Raw genomic sequence first — 15,698 nt, forward strand, 5'->3', positions numbered from 1 at the left:
ATTGAGTATCCAAGGTAAGAAAACGATTCTTTTTAGTGGTTTAAACCTAACAACATTTTTTTTAATTGTGGATATCTGCTACTTTTCATGCATGTTCTTTGTTTATGCTTCTTTCCACGAATGGAATTCTTGCACTTGCTGGACTAGCTACTTCCCATCTTAACACAATCTTAACAACTGAATTTTTTTAATTATTTCCCTTAAGTGGTATGAGTTAATGTTCACTCTATATATTTTTATTTGTGTCTTTCAGGGATCCAGTTCATAGCAGTGGGTAAGTTCACATAAGTCCCAAAAAGTCATATTTATCCTTGCATTGATATGCTTTATTTCAGCAACTGTCAAAGGATGGACTTTTTAAAGCCATTCCTTCTGCCTATTATATCTTGAAATCATTTTTATATAAAATATTTCCCTTGAGTCATTAAAATTGGGCTTTGCTGAGTATCACATATATTAATTCTTTAAATTTCGATTTGTGCAAATATGCGACTTTCCATCGATGTAATTTTTAAGGTCAGAACAAGCTTGCTAGCTTGCTATTTAAGGCTCTAGAGTTTCTGGGATCGTCGCTTTTAAATTAAAGCTTTCTTCTTTAAAGTATTGACCAAAATTCCCATCACAACCGTTCTTACTATCATTTCTCGAACTAATTCATTGAGAGAAAACAAAGAAAATCACTACCGTGAACATATAATTTTGCCAACTTGAGCCTTGAATTTCTCTAAGAATTATTGATCATTGGAGAAACCATATCAAACACTCGAAAGTGTGTTTCATCAAACATCTAAACACCTCGAAGTTGTTAAAAAAAAAAAAACTCGGCTGCGCCTCGTTTTTTCAACCTACTTCTCAGTGTTTGGATATCTGATGAAACACGCTTTCTCGTGTTTCATATATTACGTGAAGTACTTGTGGAACACTCGGCTAAGATTGAAATATCACTATATGATAACTATGTGTTTATAAAATACTCCACCTTTAACTATATAAATATAATAACTATTAAACTATGTATTTTTAATAGCTACCATATTTTTTTCCGTATGCGAAATGTTCATGAAAAGGATACTCCAGGTATAAGACGATAAAAGACATGAATCTGACCAAGAAAGCAACTAAAGGTTTAACTGTTTCCGTTAGGTTAACTCGTCTTTGTTTAAGTACACTCAATACATTTTTATCTTTGTATTTTTTTTTTTATCTTTTCACGGATGGAATTTAAAAACTAATCCTGTTTCCTATCTTGAACTCATTTTTTTTTGTAGCGCTGTCCGAGTCTAGTTAAACTATTATTTAGTACAGGCTAGATAACTTTATTTAAGTCGTCTTTGTTTATGTTTATGCAATACATATTTATCTTTGTATTTCTTTCTTCCAGACCATACCAAAATATTTGGGGGTAAGTTTCACATAAGTTTCTATACTTTGTTATTTATTCTACTTTCCATTAAGCAAAGAAGGCAATTCTTCGCCTATTTTTAAAAATGATATCCCAAACAAAACGTACAATACAACGATTTTAGATGTAAAGCCATTAATTAATATTAAGGGTAAGAGTAAAAGGAAGAACGAACAAAAATTTAGCCGTGAGCATTTCAACTATTATGGAAGGTTACAAAACAAGGTCCGTCTTAATTTTATGGGTTTAAACCTCACAAATTTAATTTTTCAATCGATTTTTTCTGCTACTTTCCATACATTTAGCTTTTTATGCTGCTTTTCATGAGTTACCTTCAGTCTTCGACATAACAGGGCTGTGGGAATCTACTAGATTTATACTTGGTACTGGCGATTTACGTCTTGAGCCTTTACTGGTCCATCATAGTCTGACATAACTACTCAAAGCATGAAAAAAACGATACTAGATATGATTCTGATCAAAAAAAGGCAACTGAATGTTTTCCTTTTTCCGCTAGGTTAACTCGTCTTTGTTTAAGTTCACTCAATACATTTTTATCTTTGTATTTCTTTCCTCCAGGGGACGCCAAAAAGAGGCAGGGTAAGTTTCACATAAGTTTCTATATTTTTTTATTTCATATTGTCTAGATAATAACAGGCAAGTAAATATTTTTAAAAATTGGACAACAACATGAAGTTTTAAACAAGACATAATGGGACGTATTGAGAAGGCTTGGATAAAAAAGTACACGGGCTCTAAGATTTTGTTCTATCGACGATATATCGATGACACTTTTTGCGTATTCGAGAGGGAGCAAGATGCTGTTTCCTTTTTTAATTACATCAATTCCCAGCACCCTAACATACGGTTTACTATGGACAGGGAAGTGGGTAACAAGTTAGCTTTCTTGGATGTCTTGGTCAACAACAACCCTCTTTAAAAATCTCCAGACATCTATTTTCCGTAACAAAACTTTCACGGGGCTCCTAACGAACTATTTTAGTTTCACTTCATTTTCCTACAAAATGGGTCTTGTTAGAACACTGGTGGACAGGGTTTATAAAATCAACAATTCTTGGCTAGGCTTTCATAAGGATATCAAAGATCTTACCCTTATTCTACGTAAGAACCTTTTCCCTGTTCCCTGTTCATGAATTCCCTGTTCATGAATTCCCTTGAGTTTTTGACATAACAGGGCTGTGGGAATCTACTAGATTTATACTTAGTACTGGCGATATACGTCCTGAGCCTTTACTGGTCCATAACAGTCTGACATAACTACTCAAAGTATTAAAAAAACGATACTGGACATGATTCTGACCAAAGAAGGCAACTGAATGTTTTCCTTTTTCCGTTAGGTTAACTCATCTTTGTTTAAGTTCACTCAATACATTTTTATCTTTGTATTTCTTTCCTCCAGAGGACGCCAAAAAGAGGCAGGGTAAGTGTCACATAAGTTTCCATATTTTGTTATTTATTCTAGTTGCCATAGATACTGACGTTATTTATCTTACTTTTCACGGATGGAATTTAAAAACTATTCCTGTTTCCTATCTGAAACTCATTTTTTTTTTTTTTTTTTTGGAGCGCTGTCCGAGTCGAACTAAACTACTTTTTAGTACAGGCTAAATAACTTTCTTTAAGTCGTCTTTGTTTATGTTTACGCAATAGATATTTATCTTTGTGTTTCTTTCTTCCAGAAGATGCCAAAGAGTTAGTTTCTATACTTTGTCATTTATTTTACTTTTCATTGAGCAAATAAAGCAATTCTTCGCCTATTTTTAAAAACGATATCCCAAACAAAACGTACAATACAACGATTTTAGATGTAAAGCCATTAATTAATATTAAGGGTAAGAGTAAAAGAAAGAACGAACAAAAATTTAGCCGTGAGCATTTCAACTATCATGGAAAGTAACAAAACAAGGTCCGTCTTAATTTTAAGGGTTTAAACCCCACAAATTTAATTTTTCAATCGATTTTTTTCCTGCTACTTTCCATACATTTAGCTTTTACGCTGATTTTCATGAATTCCCTTGAGTTTTCGACATAACTGGGTTGTGGGAATCTACTAGATTTATACTTATTACAGGCGATATACGTCTTGAACCTTCACTGGTCCATTACAGTCTGACATAACTACTCCGGGCATAAGACGATACAGGACATGATTCTGGACTTTTTACTACTTTCGTTGAGACGTTTCCATTGAGCCATCTTTGGTTACATTCACTTTATTCATTTTAATCTTTGTATTCGTTTTTTGCAGAGGACGAAATAAAGAGGCAGGGTACGTTTCACATAAGTCTCTATATTTCGTATTTATCCTACTTTTCATTGATATACTTTATGTATGCTACTTTTCACAGATGGACTTTTTAAACCTTTCAATGCCTCTCATTTCGTTTCCTTTATTCCAGTGGACGCCATAAATCAGCGGGGTAAGTTTTACATAAGTCTCTTAGTTTGTATTTTCTTATTTTAAACTGATATGCTTTATTTATGATACTTTTCATGGATTTTCGTTTTTTTTTCTACTTTTCACTGATGAATATTTTAAAGTAGCTATATATAGCTCGCATAAACGCACTTGATAATGTAAACTTCAGGCTCCAGTTGTTCAAAGGCCCGATAACTTTATCCTGTGGATGAGTCACTATCTGACAGTTTCAATCTGTGCAAATATTTCAGTATTTCCCCTTGCACAAGCGAATATGCACACTCCAGCCACAGTTAAGTTTGGGGGTGTACGAAAACCTTGGACAACGCTTAACGTGAAGTATATTTTAGACGCTGAAGAGTGCCTTATCCAGCGGATAAAGTTATCCGGCCTTTGAACAACTGGGGCCAGGCCGGTACCCAACGGTCCATTTCCGTGAATATATGTTCCGACCGAGGGCCTAATAATCACCTTAGTCAATTTAGTTGTAAAGAAAATCTAAGGTTTTCTTCGGCAAAATGTCACCTCAAAACTTAGCAAAATTAGAAAATTGTTCATGTTTGGTGCCTCTGATTCTTACAACGAATTTGTTTTAAATGAAACTGGATATTCGTATACATACATCAAGATTAAATTCGTACACCTAAATCGAGACCCCTGGATATGCATAATCAAGATTCCTAAATAAATGAAAATTTATATAAAAGTTTAAGTTAGATTATATGCTTTAAGGTCATGATAATATACGTACGACTAAGCTGCTATAGACACCGTTAGCTTGGTAAAGACATATATCAAAATTCTATATATTTAACAATTATTCCACGAGCGCGCGTTGGATATGAGATGATAGATAGCAAACGAGGCGCGTAGCGCCGAGTTGGCTATAATCATCTCATATCCAACAAGCATGAGTGGACTAATTGTTTTATTGAAAAAAATCAAGAAATATTGTTAGATTTTGCTGATTTCGCTTTGCAAAAACAAGAAAAAGACAATTTAATGGTCTCTATTTCTCGGGCGTGGTATAATGGCTCCTATACCATGGTTGCTAAGCCAATCAAATCCCTGAAATTGCATTATACAATGATCCAGTTTGCAATAAATACATTTAGACTCTAGATATATATACAAACAGGATTTTGTGGGATTCTTGGGCGTTTTCCATTTACCAAAAGATTCCGGAAACCCGAGAATTTTTGTGGGAAATGTTTATTGGTGAAGAACGTGTTCCATTTAACACACGTTCCATCCATTCCCAGGCTCCCTTCTCCGTCCGATGTATTCCACACAAAAAATAAAAAATGGCGGTCAACTCGAGCGGTTAAACGAAATTGTAGAGTTGTCTTTGGAATGAAGAAAGTCTCGTGAATTAAAAAAAAATGATGATGATTTTCCTATCCTGGCGCGGTTGCAACGTATATGAGGCGTGACCTTCAACAAAATCAAGGTTTTTATGAAAATATCAGTTGCCGCGATATACGATTGATGAATTTAAAAGCCACTCCAGGATGACTTGCTTAAGGGACCATTGAAGCTCTGTGCAGAGACCGTTAGAAGCCACAGGAGGAGCTCCTCAACGACACGCACTTAAAACAGCTGCTGTGAAAGGGTGAATAACAAAAGACCTTGTTTAATTACAGATGCAAAATTTAAGGCTTCCAGGCGGGAAATAATCGGAACACTCAAAGAACCCAATGAAATGTAATGTTTTCATCGATAAATACTATTTACCATTGGTACAGTTGTGATTAATTAACGTTTGAAAATCTGGAGCCGGGCCATGACACACCGAGCATTCGTATAAAGTACTACTCGAGGATAGGAAAGTCACCGAGGGAGTAGAAGATTAGCCGCCATATCTCCTTACCGAAGAAATGGTCGCGAACGGCCTAGAAGTGGTCAAACCTTGTGAAACTCATAAATGGAACCCACCTTCCATCGGAAAGTTTCCAACGGGAAAAACGGGACTACCTTTTTAGAAGTTCCATTCTTTCCGGAAATTTTCCAGTGGAACGAAACAAAAAAGCATGTTCCATTTACAACCCAACCGGAATTTCCGGAATCTCTTGATAAATGGAAAACGCCCCTTATGAGATGGGGTGGTCTCACGTCAACGAAAACGTCATATGACGTCATGGCACGGTAAAGTCAGTATTTGGATCCCCCATCTTGGATTTTTTCAATCTCCAGGAGAACTAGGGGGTGGGGGTTGGGGTGTTTATATGATACCGGCGCGACTTTCATTCCGGTACGAGTTCACTCCGGTTCCCTCTTCTGGCTCTGTATTCGTTTACATGATATGAGCACAAAATCTAATAATGGAGCGAGTTCGCCCCGGTAACTGTACCGGAGCGAGATTTTCATTCCGGTAAGAAAACTTATTCCGATGTCATGTAAACGCGGTACGGCCGTTCGCTCCAGCATGAAATCATTATCCCGAGAGTCTGGAACGGGAAGCACATGCGCAGTCTTCAATATCCAATTCAATATTGCGTCACAATCACGTCTGTCGACATGAAGTGTCCCTTCATGTAAACACGGTATGAAATCACAATGTCATACCGGCATCAGACTCGCACCGGTGCGAGTTTTCTCATGTAAACACCCCCTAAAATTACCTGAAATTCATTCAAGATTTCAATCCGGTATGAAAAGTAGACATAAAAGATAAACCTTAGAAAAGAGAGGATTTAATGTGAGAAATTTCATCGTTCTAGTCAACATCACCCCGCATGCCAAAATGACAACATTACAATTGTGTCATCAGTACGAAAGGCAATTTCCCGGCGAAAAATTGAACAGCTACTGAAAGTCTTGGCCTCTCAGAATAAGAGGTTAAAGATATTTCTGAAATCGTTAAGAGGGTGGTGGATGCCTTTCTTTTATGTCAAAGCGTTAAAGTTTTGTTTAATATACCTTACAAGTACAGTTTCCTTGTCTTATTTATGTCATGCCCCTCCTTATTACCTTTTAAATTTGAATAAGATGTGATGTTAGCTCTGAGAGAGTCTGTTTTTCAGATCAACGTTATAATGATTCACAAAAACTGGACAAGTCAAAAACTAAACTTCAAGGCAAACAGCGTTTCCTCTTTAATTTAAGGCACCCCACTCACTTCCACGATACCGAAGTCAAAGTTGATTGGTAGTATGTATCCTATCAATACACTTTTGACTTCGGAAAATGTTTAATCTGCATGCGTAAACAGTTTCTCGCCTTTTGGGGGAGTTTTCGTTCATTCGTGCTTTATGTTGGCTTTGACATTTAAACTGGCCCGGCCGATCGGTTATGAGGAATAGTTTCGGCTTCTTTCGACTTGAATGTTCGCAATCTAACTTGAACAAAAGGACCATTAAATTAAACTCGCACACTTTGATAACTTTAACAACGTACTGATGCCATTGGAATTCTTATCCTTAAAGAAAGTAACGTTCTAATTTATGGTGTCACTTTGTGTGGTAAGGCCCAAGATACGCAAATATTTACTGCCACTGTTTTCTTTCCTTTCTCAATCAATTAAAGGTGAGCATAAAGGTGGATCTCAAAATACAACTGGTCAACCGCAACTGAAGTCAAAGTTGCTTAGTGGTATGTATCGTTTGCCTCTTTGTCGAACTAATATCAAACAATTTTTCAGTTTTTTACCAAGGACCTAAATTTTACAACTCCTTGTGTACCGAAATCGTCAACTCGTCCTCCTCTATCTCCTTCAAGACTGCACTTAAGGCGTTTTTCTATAATAACTATTAGTAGTTTTCATACAAATGTGTTTAAGTATTAACTTTTCTTGTAGCTTTTCTTTTCGTAATATATCCTTCCGTTTGACATTGTAATTGTATGAAATTGTAATTGTATCCGTCGTCGTGTTCTTATCTTCTTTTTTGATTTCGCCTTGTAAAATAATAACTGAGGAGACCTAATAAATATAAGCTTTATAGTTTCCTTTAGGTCTCCTCGCCATTGTTACATCTACTTCTTTCTGTTTGTTTTTTGTTTTTGTTTACATTAATAATGTATTTGTGGTGTGGCAAAATAAATAAATAAATAAATAAATAAATAAAATAAATAAATCCTATCAATACACTTTTGCAGAAAGTGCTTTATCTGCATGCGAATGATACTGTTTCTCTCGTTTTTGGGGGAGTTTTTGTTCATTCATGTTGACTTAAGGATTCCCGCTTTATGTTGGCTTTTACATTTCAACTGGCCAATCGGTTATGAGAAATAGTTTCAACTTCTTACCTCTTGAATTTTCCTAGGCTAAATTGAACAAAAGGACCATTAAATTAAACTTTTCGCACACTTTGATAACTTCAACAACGTACTGATGCCATAAGAATTCTTATCCTCAAAGAGGTAACGCTCTAATTCATGACGTTACTTTGTATGGTAAGACCCAAGTTACCCAAATATTCACTGCCACTGTGTACTTTCCTTTCTCAATACATTAAAGGTGTGTATAAAGGTGGACTTCAAAATACACCTGGTCAACCGCGACCGAAGATGGAGCATTGTGCAGATAGTAGTGGCAGAAACAAAATGAACTTAATAGTCAAATGCCGTGAAAAGACGCCAGACCATAACGTAGAGACTGGTATAAAACCTTGGGTAAACATTTCTGACGTTTGTCCAGATGCTGTAGTGGAGGAAGGACACAACTACGTAACCCTAAGTGTAAACGAACCACTGGAAAATTATGAGTTTGCAGTGTTCGGTACACCACAGAAGAACGATAGGAAAAGAATGCAGATGGGAGTGTTTGGAGAAAAACCGGTGCAAGGAAGGGATTGGAAGATACGAGTGGTACTTTTTGATGACACGATGATGGCGTTTGAGGTATGTACAGAAAACCAGTGACAAGGAACGAATGCAAGGAACTTCTTAAGAAATGCCTTAGTAACGAAAACCACTAAGCAGCTTCAAATTAAAGCCGGAAAAGAAAATTGTTAGGCTTAAACGGGACTCGATCTCTCCATAACCTCTGCGATATTGGTGCAGTGCGGTAACAACTGAGAGCTGGCTATTTTTGTGATCTCGTACTATGCCTGTTGATTTTGAATTACTAAATATAAACTATCTTAAGAATAGAATTTCATGGTAGCAACATTGAAAAAATGAACCTATAAATTTTTTTTTTCGACCCCATGACTTTGCAACACCTAATCAATAATCCAACAATAGACCAGGAGCTGTTCACTTGGCGAGGTCGCAATTATACCAGTAGATGAAAAGTTGGATAGACGATAAATCACGTGAACAGCAGATAAGCCAGGGAAGCTTAAAGTATGGAAGAGTTAAATTAATCTTGCCCAGAAAAGACATTTGCTGATAAACCAGGTGACGCTACCGGAATGAAAGTTCACAATAAGGTAAATTTATAGACTCGAAGCTTATAAAAGATTTCTTAACGCTTTTTATGCTTTATCAGGGTACACTTTCGGAAAAGTGCAGTGAAGCTGCGAGGTCGCTCGTTTTCTATGATAGACAAGAAAGCAGATTCAGTCCATTGCATAGAAAATCGGTTTTTATTAGACTTGACTGAAATTCCTATGTAAATAAGCACAAGCTGGGATAGTAAAATATTGTCTGAAGGTATAAGCTGTTCTTTTTGGAAAAATAACAATTTTCAAGAATTCCCCCAATTTGGTGAATTTACTTCAATTGTATGTAATCAGTTACTTTTCTCGCTACATCCATTGAAAAAAAATGACCAAAGCTCCGGACTAATTACAACTTTTTTATTATAAAGTCACTTTCCAAAAAAGAAGTCTACTTTCCGCCTCAGAAAGGGGGTTCACTTTTTTCCCTTTCCGAGTGCCACACAGTCGCTAAATCGAGAGATGCTATCTAATACCTTATCTTAATTCTTCCTGTTCAACAGCACGTGTGCGAGAAAGAAGAACGGAGCGGTCGTCAGCTGTTAACAACTCTTGCGGGATTGTTTGTTTCAAACAGCGATGAAGACATCAAGATTAAACTTAGCGGTTTGGAGATAGGATGGGAGACAAAAGGGAGCAATATAAAGGTGCGAGAAAAGTTTTGCGGAAGAGGATGATAGAATAGTTTGAATAGAGAAAAATAGTCTGAGAAGCCTTATAATAATATTGACCATAATCATGATTTCTGTTCACTTTTATTCCAGACCATTAAATCAAAAGATGCGTGGAACTCCCCTGAAGACTCAGCAAACTTTCCCAGCTGTCATTTCGAAATCAGTCACACAGACAAAACAAAGCGGGCCTTCTTCTGTGGAATAACAGCCACGCATGGAAACGACTCTGCTGAAACTGAACTCGTGGAGGTCTATGAAGAGGTACCTAAAAAAATACTCTCTAACTTGAAAGAGGAAACAAGTTGTTACTAAAAATAGCAAGTTCTCTTCGTTTAAAGACTTAAAAATACTAGAATCTCGGAAGGCAATTACATAAGTTTAACTTTTAACTCTCATATGATATGGCTTTACCGGTGAAGGCCTTTCCGGTAAAAAAAATAATACTTTTCAAAACGATTTGACGTTTACCCAGTAAGCACAGGTTAGCTCAAACAGAAGTGATACGCAGATGGGAGTAAATGAAAACATAAGGCATTTCACTTATGGCCAAGTACTCGGATATTCAGATAAAGTCATTGACATAATGATGATTTTGCTTTTTTAAAGCAGGAAAATGAGGTTTCTACAGGCGGAAATAAATCCATGGTGTTTCCGGAGGAAGTCGTTATGATAACAGGTAAGGGAAACATGACAGTTACCACTGAATCATCGTCATCATCATCATCATCATCATCATGAGCTCATGATTTTACAAATAAAAGCTCCAACATTTTTTCCTTAAAGAGGAAAAAACTAGATGAAGATAAACAGCACTCAACAATAACTTAAGCATCCTAAGCCATTCTATATTTACAGATCTCATACAGTCGTATTTTAATTCATGAATCATATCAGACCAGGCACAAGAAAAAATGAGATAAGATGGAATAGATAATGTAGGGTAGGATACGATCGGTTATGATAGCCTACTGGGTTGGTGGGGGGAAGAAGAGAGTGCGTAGAGAATACAGTTTTCTTACTAAAATGTGTGGGTTTTTTTTTTTGGCAAATGACTATAAAGTCCTTGCAAAAGCCCAAAACGTCGCCTTATTTAACATTTGCAGCTATTATAAAAGTTTACGCATATAAAGGCACTTTTCAATTTGTTAAGGCTTAATCGATTGTATTCCTTTTTTTTTTCAGTTGGTGACGTCATCTTCCAGTTGCTATTCGACTTCCAGTTGCGGAAGGAGATCGATGAGATTAAACTCACACTGACATCTGCCGATGATCGCACCATAAAACCGCCCTTAGATCTGGCGCTGGTGTACATTAACCAGGTAAAAATTGTGGCCTATTGGGTCACTTGTTTGTTTGCATGGATTTCTGGCAAAAATATTCTCAGACTGACAACCCCCCCCCCCCCCCCCCCCCTGATATGAGATAATAAAAGAATATGAAAAGGACATTTTTGGATTTCTTTTTGATTTTCCCTGTCGTTATGTATTTTTTGTGCTTGCTTCTCAACCACGAAATTTCCTTTTGCTCATCGTAACGTAACCATCAGTAGCAGCAAATTAGCCCTTAAAGGCTTGTGTACATGTAGCCTCCTTAATTGGAGTGGGATTTCACTTGCTTCATTCCACACCTTTGGTTCTATGAATAAAATACTGCAGTCCAGGGCCCAGTTAACGTTGTGCGAAGCCCGATTTAGCTAATCCTGGATTAATGTGAATTTTGATTCGAGTCTAAATGCCAATCAGTAAAGATTCTTCCAAAAGATTGTTGTCCTTCAGTATTGACTTAGACTTCTCTTTACCTTTAGCTTGAAATTAGCCTTTTAAACCATTTTTAACGAGCGTGGTGAAAACTTCGACTAACTTTTAATCGTAGATTAGCGTTAACCCGCTTTCGAACCGGGCGCAAGCGGGCTTTTATCTCCAAATAAACTGAGTATGTATCAATGTCTCCTAAATAAAAACTACCAATGATTTAAAGGCAACCTGCCGGCCAGTTATTGTCATCTGTTTAATAATAGCTAGTGTACTTTTCGTAGATTCTTTGCTACTTTCATTTAAATAAGTTTATTTTCCAATGCTATTGTTAGCTATAGTTAGCTATCGTTTCATTTTATGGTTGTAAATGAGGTATGAAGATCCCGTTTGGGTAACTAATAAATCTTATTGTATTGTGTTATATTCTACCAACACCCGAAATTAAAGAGGTGCTTGTTTAGTCAGGGAATTTTCTTGCGTAAAAAGATACGTGTTGGTTGAAAGTAAGTTATTTTTTTTAGTTGCCTGCCGAAAGCTTACAGTGACGTTTGGCAAGTTCAGGCTCTTTTTTCTACCTGAAATATATTTTACAAATCTTTATATGGGTGTAATCTTAGTTTCCACACAGTTTTAAGAAATGCTTTCTTTCTTTCCAAAATCCCAATCATACAAACTGGAATTAGAGGTTTCTGTAGCTTTTCAGGCTTGTAAACCAATTAAATAACTACTTAACGAAACACCTAGATATAATAATTTGACTTGGCGCCGGCCCCTAATCATTTCTTTCTCAACCAACAGGTGGTGTTCGTATTGCTTAACTGGCAGTTGGACGCATGAGCGACGACTACGTGAAACAGAATGAAAAATGTCCTCCCCTTCTTTAACAATTTTTATAAGTTTTAAAAACGACTTTAACGTTGTGAGTTTCTTTACATATTATTATTATTATTATTATTATTATTATTATTATTATTATTATTATTATTATTATTAGTAGTAGTAGTAGTAGTAGTAGTAGTAGTAGTAGTAGTGTTTTTGTTGTTGTCATCAACAAGCCGTCAATATAAGACGAAGACAAACCTGTGACCCAACTGCCATATCAACTGAATTTATTAGTAGCTTGCCTTTAAAACTTATCTGAAACCCACCTGAAGCCTTAATAGTTTTTGTTTGTTTGTTCGTTGTTTGTTTTGTTTTGTTTTTCAAGCAATTTTCTATGGATCCGAGAAAACTTTTACACTAATTGTATACTAGGGGAGCAATAAAGTGTAGATCAGTCAAACAATTTATCCTTGTTGACTATTTTTCGACTTAAAAGCCCTTCTCTAATAATCCCTCGATATTCTCCCGTGAATCCTAAGGAAAATCCTTCCTTCATTGACAAGCTTGTGCTGCATGTTCTCGTTTCCCTTGCGGTTTGTTACTGTTTTCTTTCTTTCTTTCTTTCTTTCTTTCTTTCTTTCTTTCTTTCTTTCTTTCTTTCTTTCTTTCTTTCTTTCTTTCTTTCTTTCTTTCTTTCTTTCTTTCTTTCTTTCTTTCTTTTCATAACAAAAACAATAGGTGCTTTCGGACAAGTGGTCTTTAATAGGCTATGTCTGAGATGTTGTTAACCTCATTGTGAAAACGAGGCTAAGTACAGAGCTTTTCATGTGAAAATTGGTTTTGTTTGCACATGATTGAAAACTAGTCTTTATAATAAAAACTTTGCACTTAACCTTGCTTTTATTCTCAGGTTCAACGCACCTTGGAAATGGCTCATTGAGTGTTGTAAAACCGAAAACCAAAGTCATTACTCCAAAGTAAACAGGAAATTACTTTCGACCGACTCAATTGAAAATCGCCTTAAAGACGGTTACTATCTAATAGACTTGTGACTTGTCCGAGAGGTCTGGGCCTCTTGAAAATCATTTGACGGCTTTCATTTCGGTAGGACTTTACAACAACAACATTAACGGGAAACACCTTCCCAGTCGAGAACTTGAACCCATTAGAATCCATCATTGTCTAAAAGCATATAATGCACTTGTGCAATGCAATGGAAGTGAGATGAACAGATAATCAGTGTAAGAAAAAGCCAAGAACAAATCTTGATGTTGCCTTTCTGCTCTTGTATACAAACAGGAGAAAATTCAGATTTTTAATTGTAATTGTCTACATCACTTGCGAAAATTTCGGAGGCGGCGGAGCGTTTTGAAACGAGAAGAACGGGGGGGGGGGGGGGGGGGGAAGCTCATCTTTCGCCCAGCCATTCGCAAATCCCTCTCAAATTTTCCATAATGCCCTTTGCGTTGTTCGTTGGCACAAGCACACCTCTTTGCAATCTGTACAGTGTCTAGTGTGTCCGTGATCGATTCGTGAAAATGTATCTGTAGGCAGTTGTTCAGCCGGTCCTGCTTCATGGTGCTTCTTATGTAGTTCTTGAGTCGTCTAAGGGCAGAAAATGTGCGCTCTGAAGTCGTGGATGCTACTGGTAACGTCAAATACATCCGTGAGAGTTTGTGTACCTCTCTTAACAGCGTTTTGGTGACAGGAGTTTGCTGAAAGCTTCGCACATGGTCCGTATATTTCTAACCTGTCGTTCTTCGGGTAGCGCAGTTCTCAATGCATCAAATGTTTTAGAACATATTTTTCCGCCAAGCGCGATGTTGGTAAAACGATTTATGAAAAGATCACGGGATTGAAATATTTTTCCATTTTTTATGCTGCGCTAACGATATTTTCGACACCAAAACGTGGGCGGGGGGCTGACCCCCGCCTCTGCTCCGCCGCGTATGAATTTATAAATCGAAATATAGAGGCTGTTTGGCCGTAAGTGCGCTTATGGGGGACGAATTAAAACGAGTCAGAGGCACTTGCCTTCCTTATTTAGAGCCCCATGTGCTCATACTTAAAGAGTATGGTTTTAATACTCTTCGTTCTTCTTCCTCCGATAATAGTCTCCTTAATTGGTTTTTGTCCAAAGTAAGCTATCGTATTTGGATGTATTCAAACACTTAGCACAATTAAGATTTTAACATCTGATTTCCGAAAAAGCTGCAAGTTTCTCCCTTGATTAACTTTTATCCAAATCACTAATTGATTCTTTGAGTTAATCAGAAAGTAATTTTTTCCCTCGCCTCCCCAGCGACAGAATGTTTACAGTATTCTTTCCTTATATAGTACGATTTCAATCGTCTCACTGGAAGTAAAGGCCAATGCGCAGTATAGCATTTTTCACCTTACAGCGCATAAGATTTTGGAAAGCCAATGGAAAAAAAAGTTTTTTGGATGGTCCCAGAGCCCTTCGCGCAACAATTAAAAAAAAAATAGTGATTGCGGTGAGGACGAGAATGATCTGTGGTTATAGGCACTGCGGCCTCATCATTGGCATGGTTGGATTACAGCTCCTGTTGTCACCCTTTTCTGTAGCCTCCAGATATGTTGGTGGCTCGAAAGTCTTTCAAGTCGTACTAGGCTCGATTACCAGCCGATGTGGACCCGAGAGAGTGGCAGAAGCCTGCAGTTATACTCCTTGCTAGATTTGTGTCATTGGAGGCTAATATCTGACCAGTATTATCGTAATAATATTCCTCGTCATCAGCATTATCATTTTATTATTGTCAGTAGCAGTGTAAAACGTCGGAATAGCCAGTAATAAGTTTAAAAACCTACGTAACTTGTGCGAGACCGTAGCCAATTTTGAGATAAAGAAGTTCAAAGCTTACAAAAGATGGTGAACGAATAGATCTCTCGTTTGAAAGCGGTTTAAAGAAGGTTTATGTCTATTTTGAAAATAGGGTTAGTGAATTCTTGAATTAATTTTTAAATATGTGTATGTAAGTGATCCAAAGATGGCGTTAAATAATATACATTTGAAAAGTAATTAATTTCAAATGTTTAACAAAAAGAATGTTCTAGCGATTAGTGGCTCATGGTAAAAAGTTCAACGGGCCGATTGACTAAGATTTATATTCCCTCCACTTTAAAGTGACGTGCGATATGTTAGCTGCCTTCAGACAGCATTGACTTTTACATTGCCTTTGGGACATCCTTGCTTCTACTGCCGAC

At 36.8% G+C, this 15,698-nt stretch overlaps 1 protein-coding gene and 1 long non-coding RNA gene across 2 annotated transcripts; one reads left to right on the forward strand and one right to left on the reverse strand.

Moving 5' to 3' along the window:
* The first annotated feature begins 3,714 nt into the window (after positions 1-3,714).
* LOC146477359 (uncharacterized) lies at positions 3,715-12,936 on the forward strand. The gene is made up of 8 exons (XM_085113818.1): positions 3,715-3,843; positions 7,368-7,433; positions 8,299-8,681; positions 9,727-9,870; positions 9,988-10,158; positions 10,504-10,573; positions 11,080-11,216; positions 12,450-12,936. The coding sequence occupies exons 1-8, from the start codon at positions 3,756-3,758 to the stop codon at positions 12,486-12,488; spliced, it is 1,098 nt and encodes a 365-aa protein (XP_084969944.1). The 5' UTR covers positions 3,715-3,755; the 3' UTR covers positions 12,489-12,936.
* LOC146477360 (uncharacterized) lies at positions 12,586-13,187 on the reverse strand. The gene is made up of 2 exons (XR_014865440.1): positions 12,884-13,187; positions 12,586-12,806 (listed from the first exon to the last, which is right to left on the reverse strand). It is a non-coding gene; the product is annotated as an uncharacterized LOC146477360 (long non-coding RNA).
* Between the last annotated feature and the right edge of the window lie 2,511 nt (positions 13,188-15,698).

This window comes from Pavona decussata, unplaced genomic scaffold, assembly GCF_977016875.1.
Source record: "Pavona decussata unplaced genomic scaffold, jaPavDecu1.1 SCAFFOLD_71, whole genome shotgun sequence".
NCBI classification, from domain to species: domain Eukaryota; kingdom Metazoa; phylum Cnidaria; class Anthozoa; order Scleractinia; family Agariciidae; genus Pavona; species Pavona decussata.

Bases quoted from the DNA above. Each gene is read 5' to 3' on its own strand.
- LOC146477359 (XM_085113818.1), top strand. From the start codon at position 3,756: ATGCTACTTTTCACAGATGGACTTTTTAAACCTTTCAATGCCTCTCAT. The intron at 7,434-8,298 runs GTATGTATCGTT...AATACATTAAAG, and splicing joins GAAGTCAAAGTTGCTTAGTG to GTGTGTATAAAGGTGGACTT. The intron at 8,682-9,726 runs GTATGTACAGAA...CCTGTTCAACAG, and splicing joins ACACGATGATGGCGTTTGAG to CACGTGTGCGAGAAAGAAGA.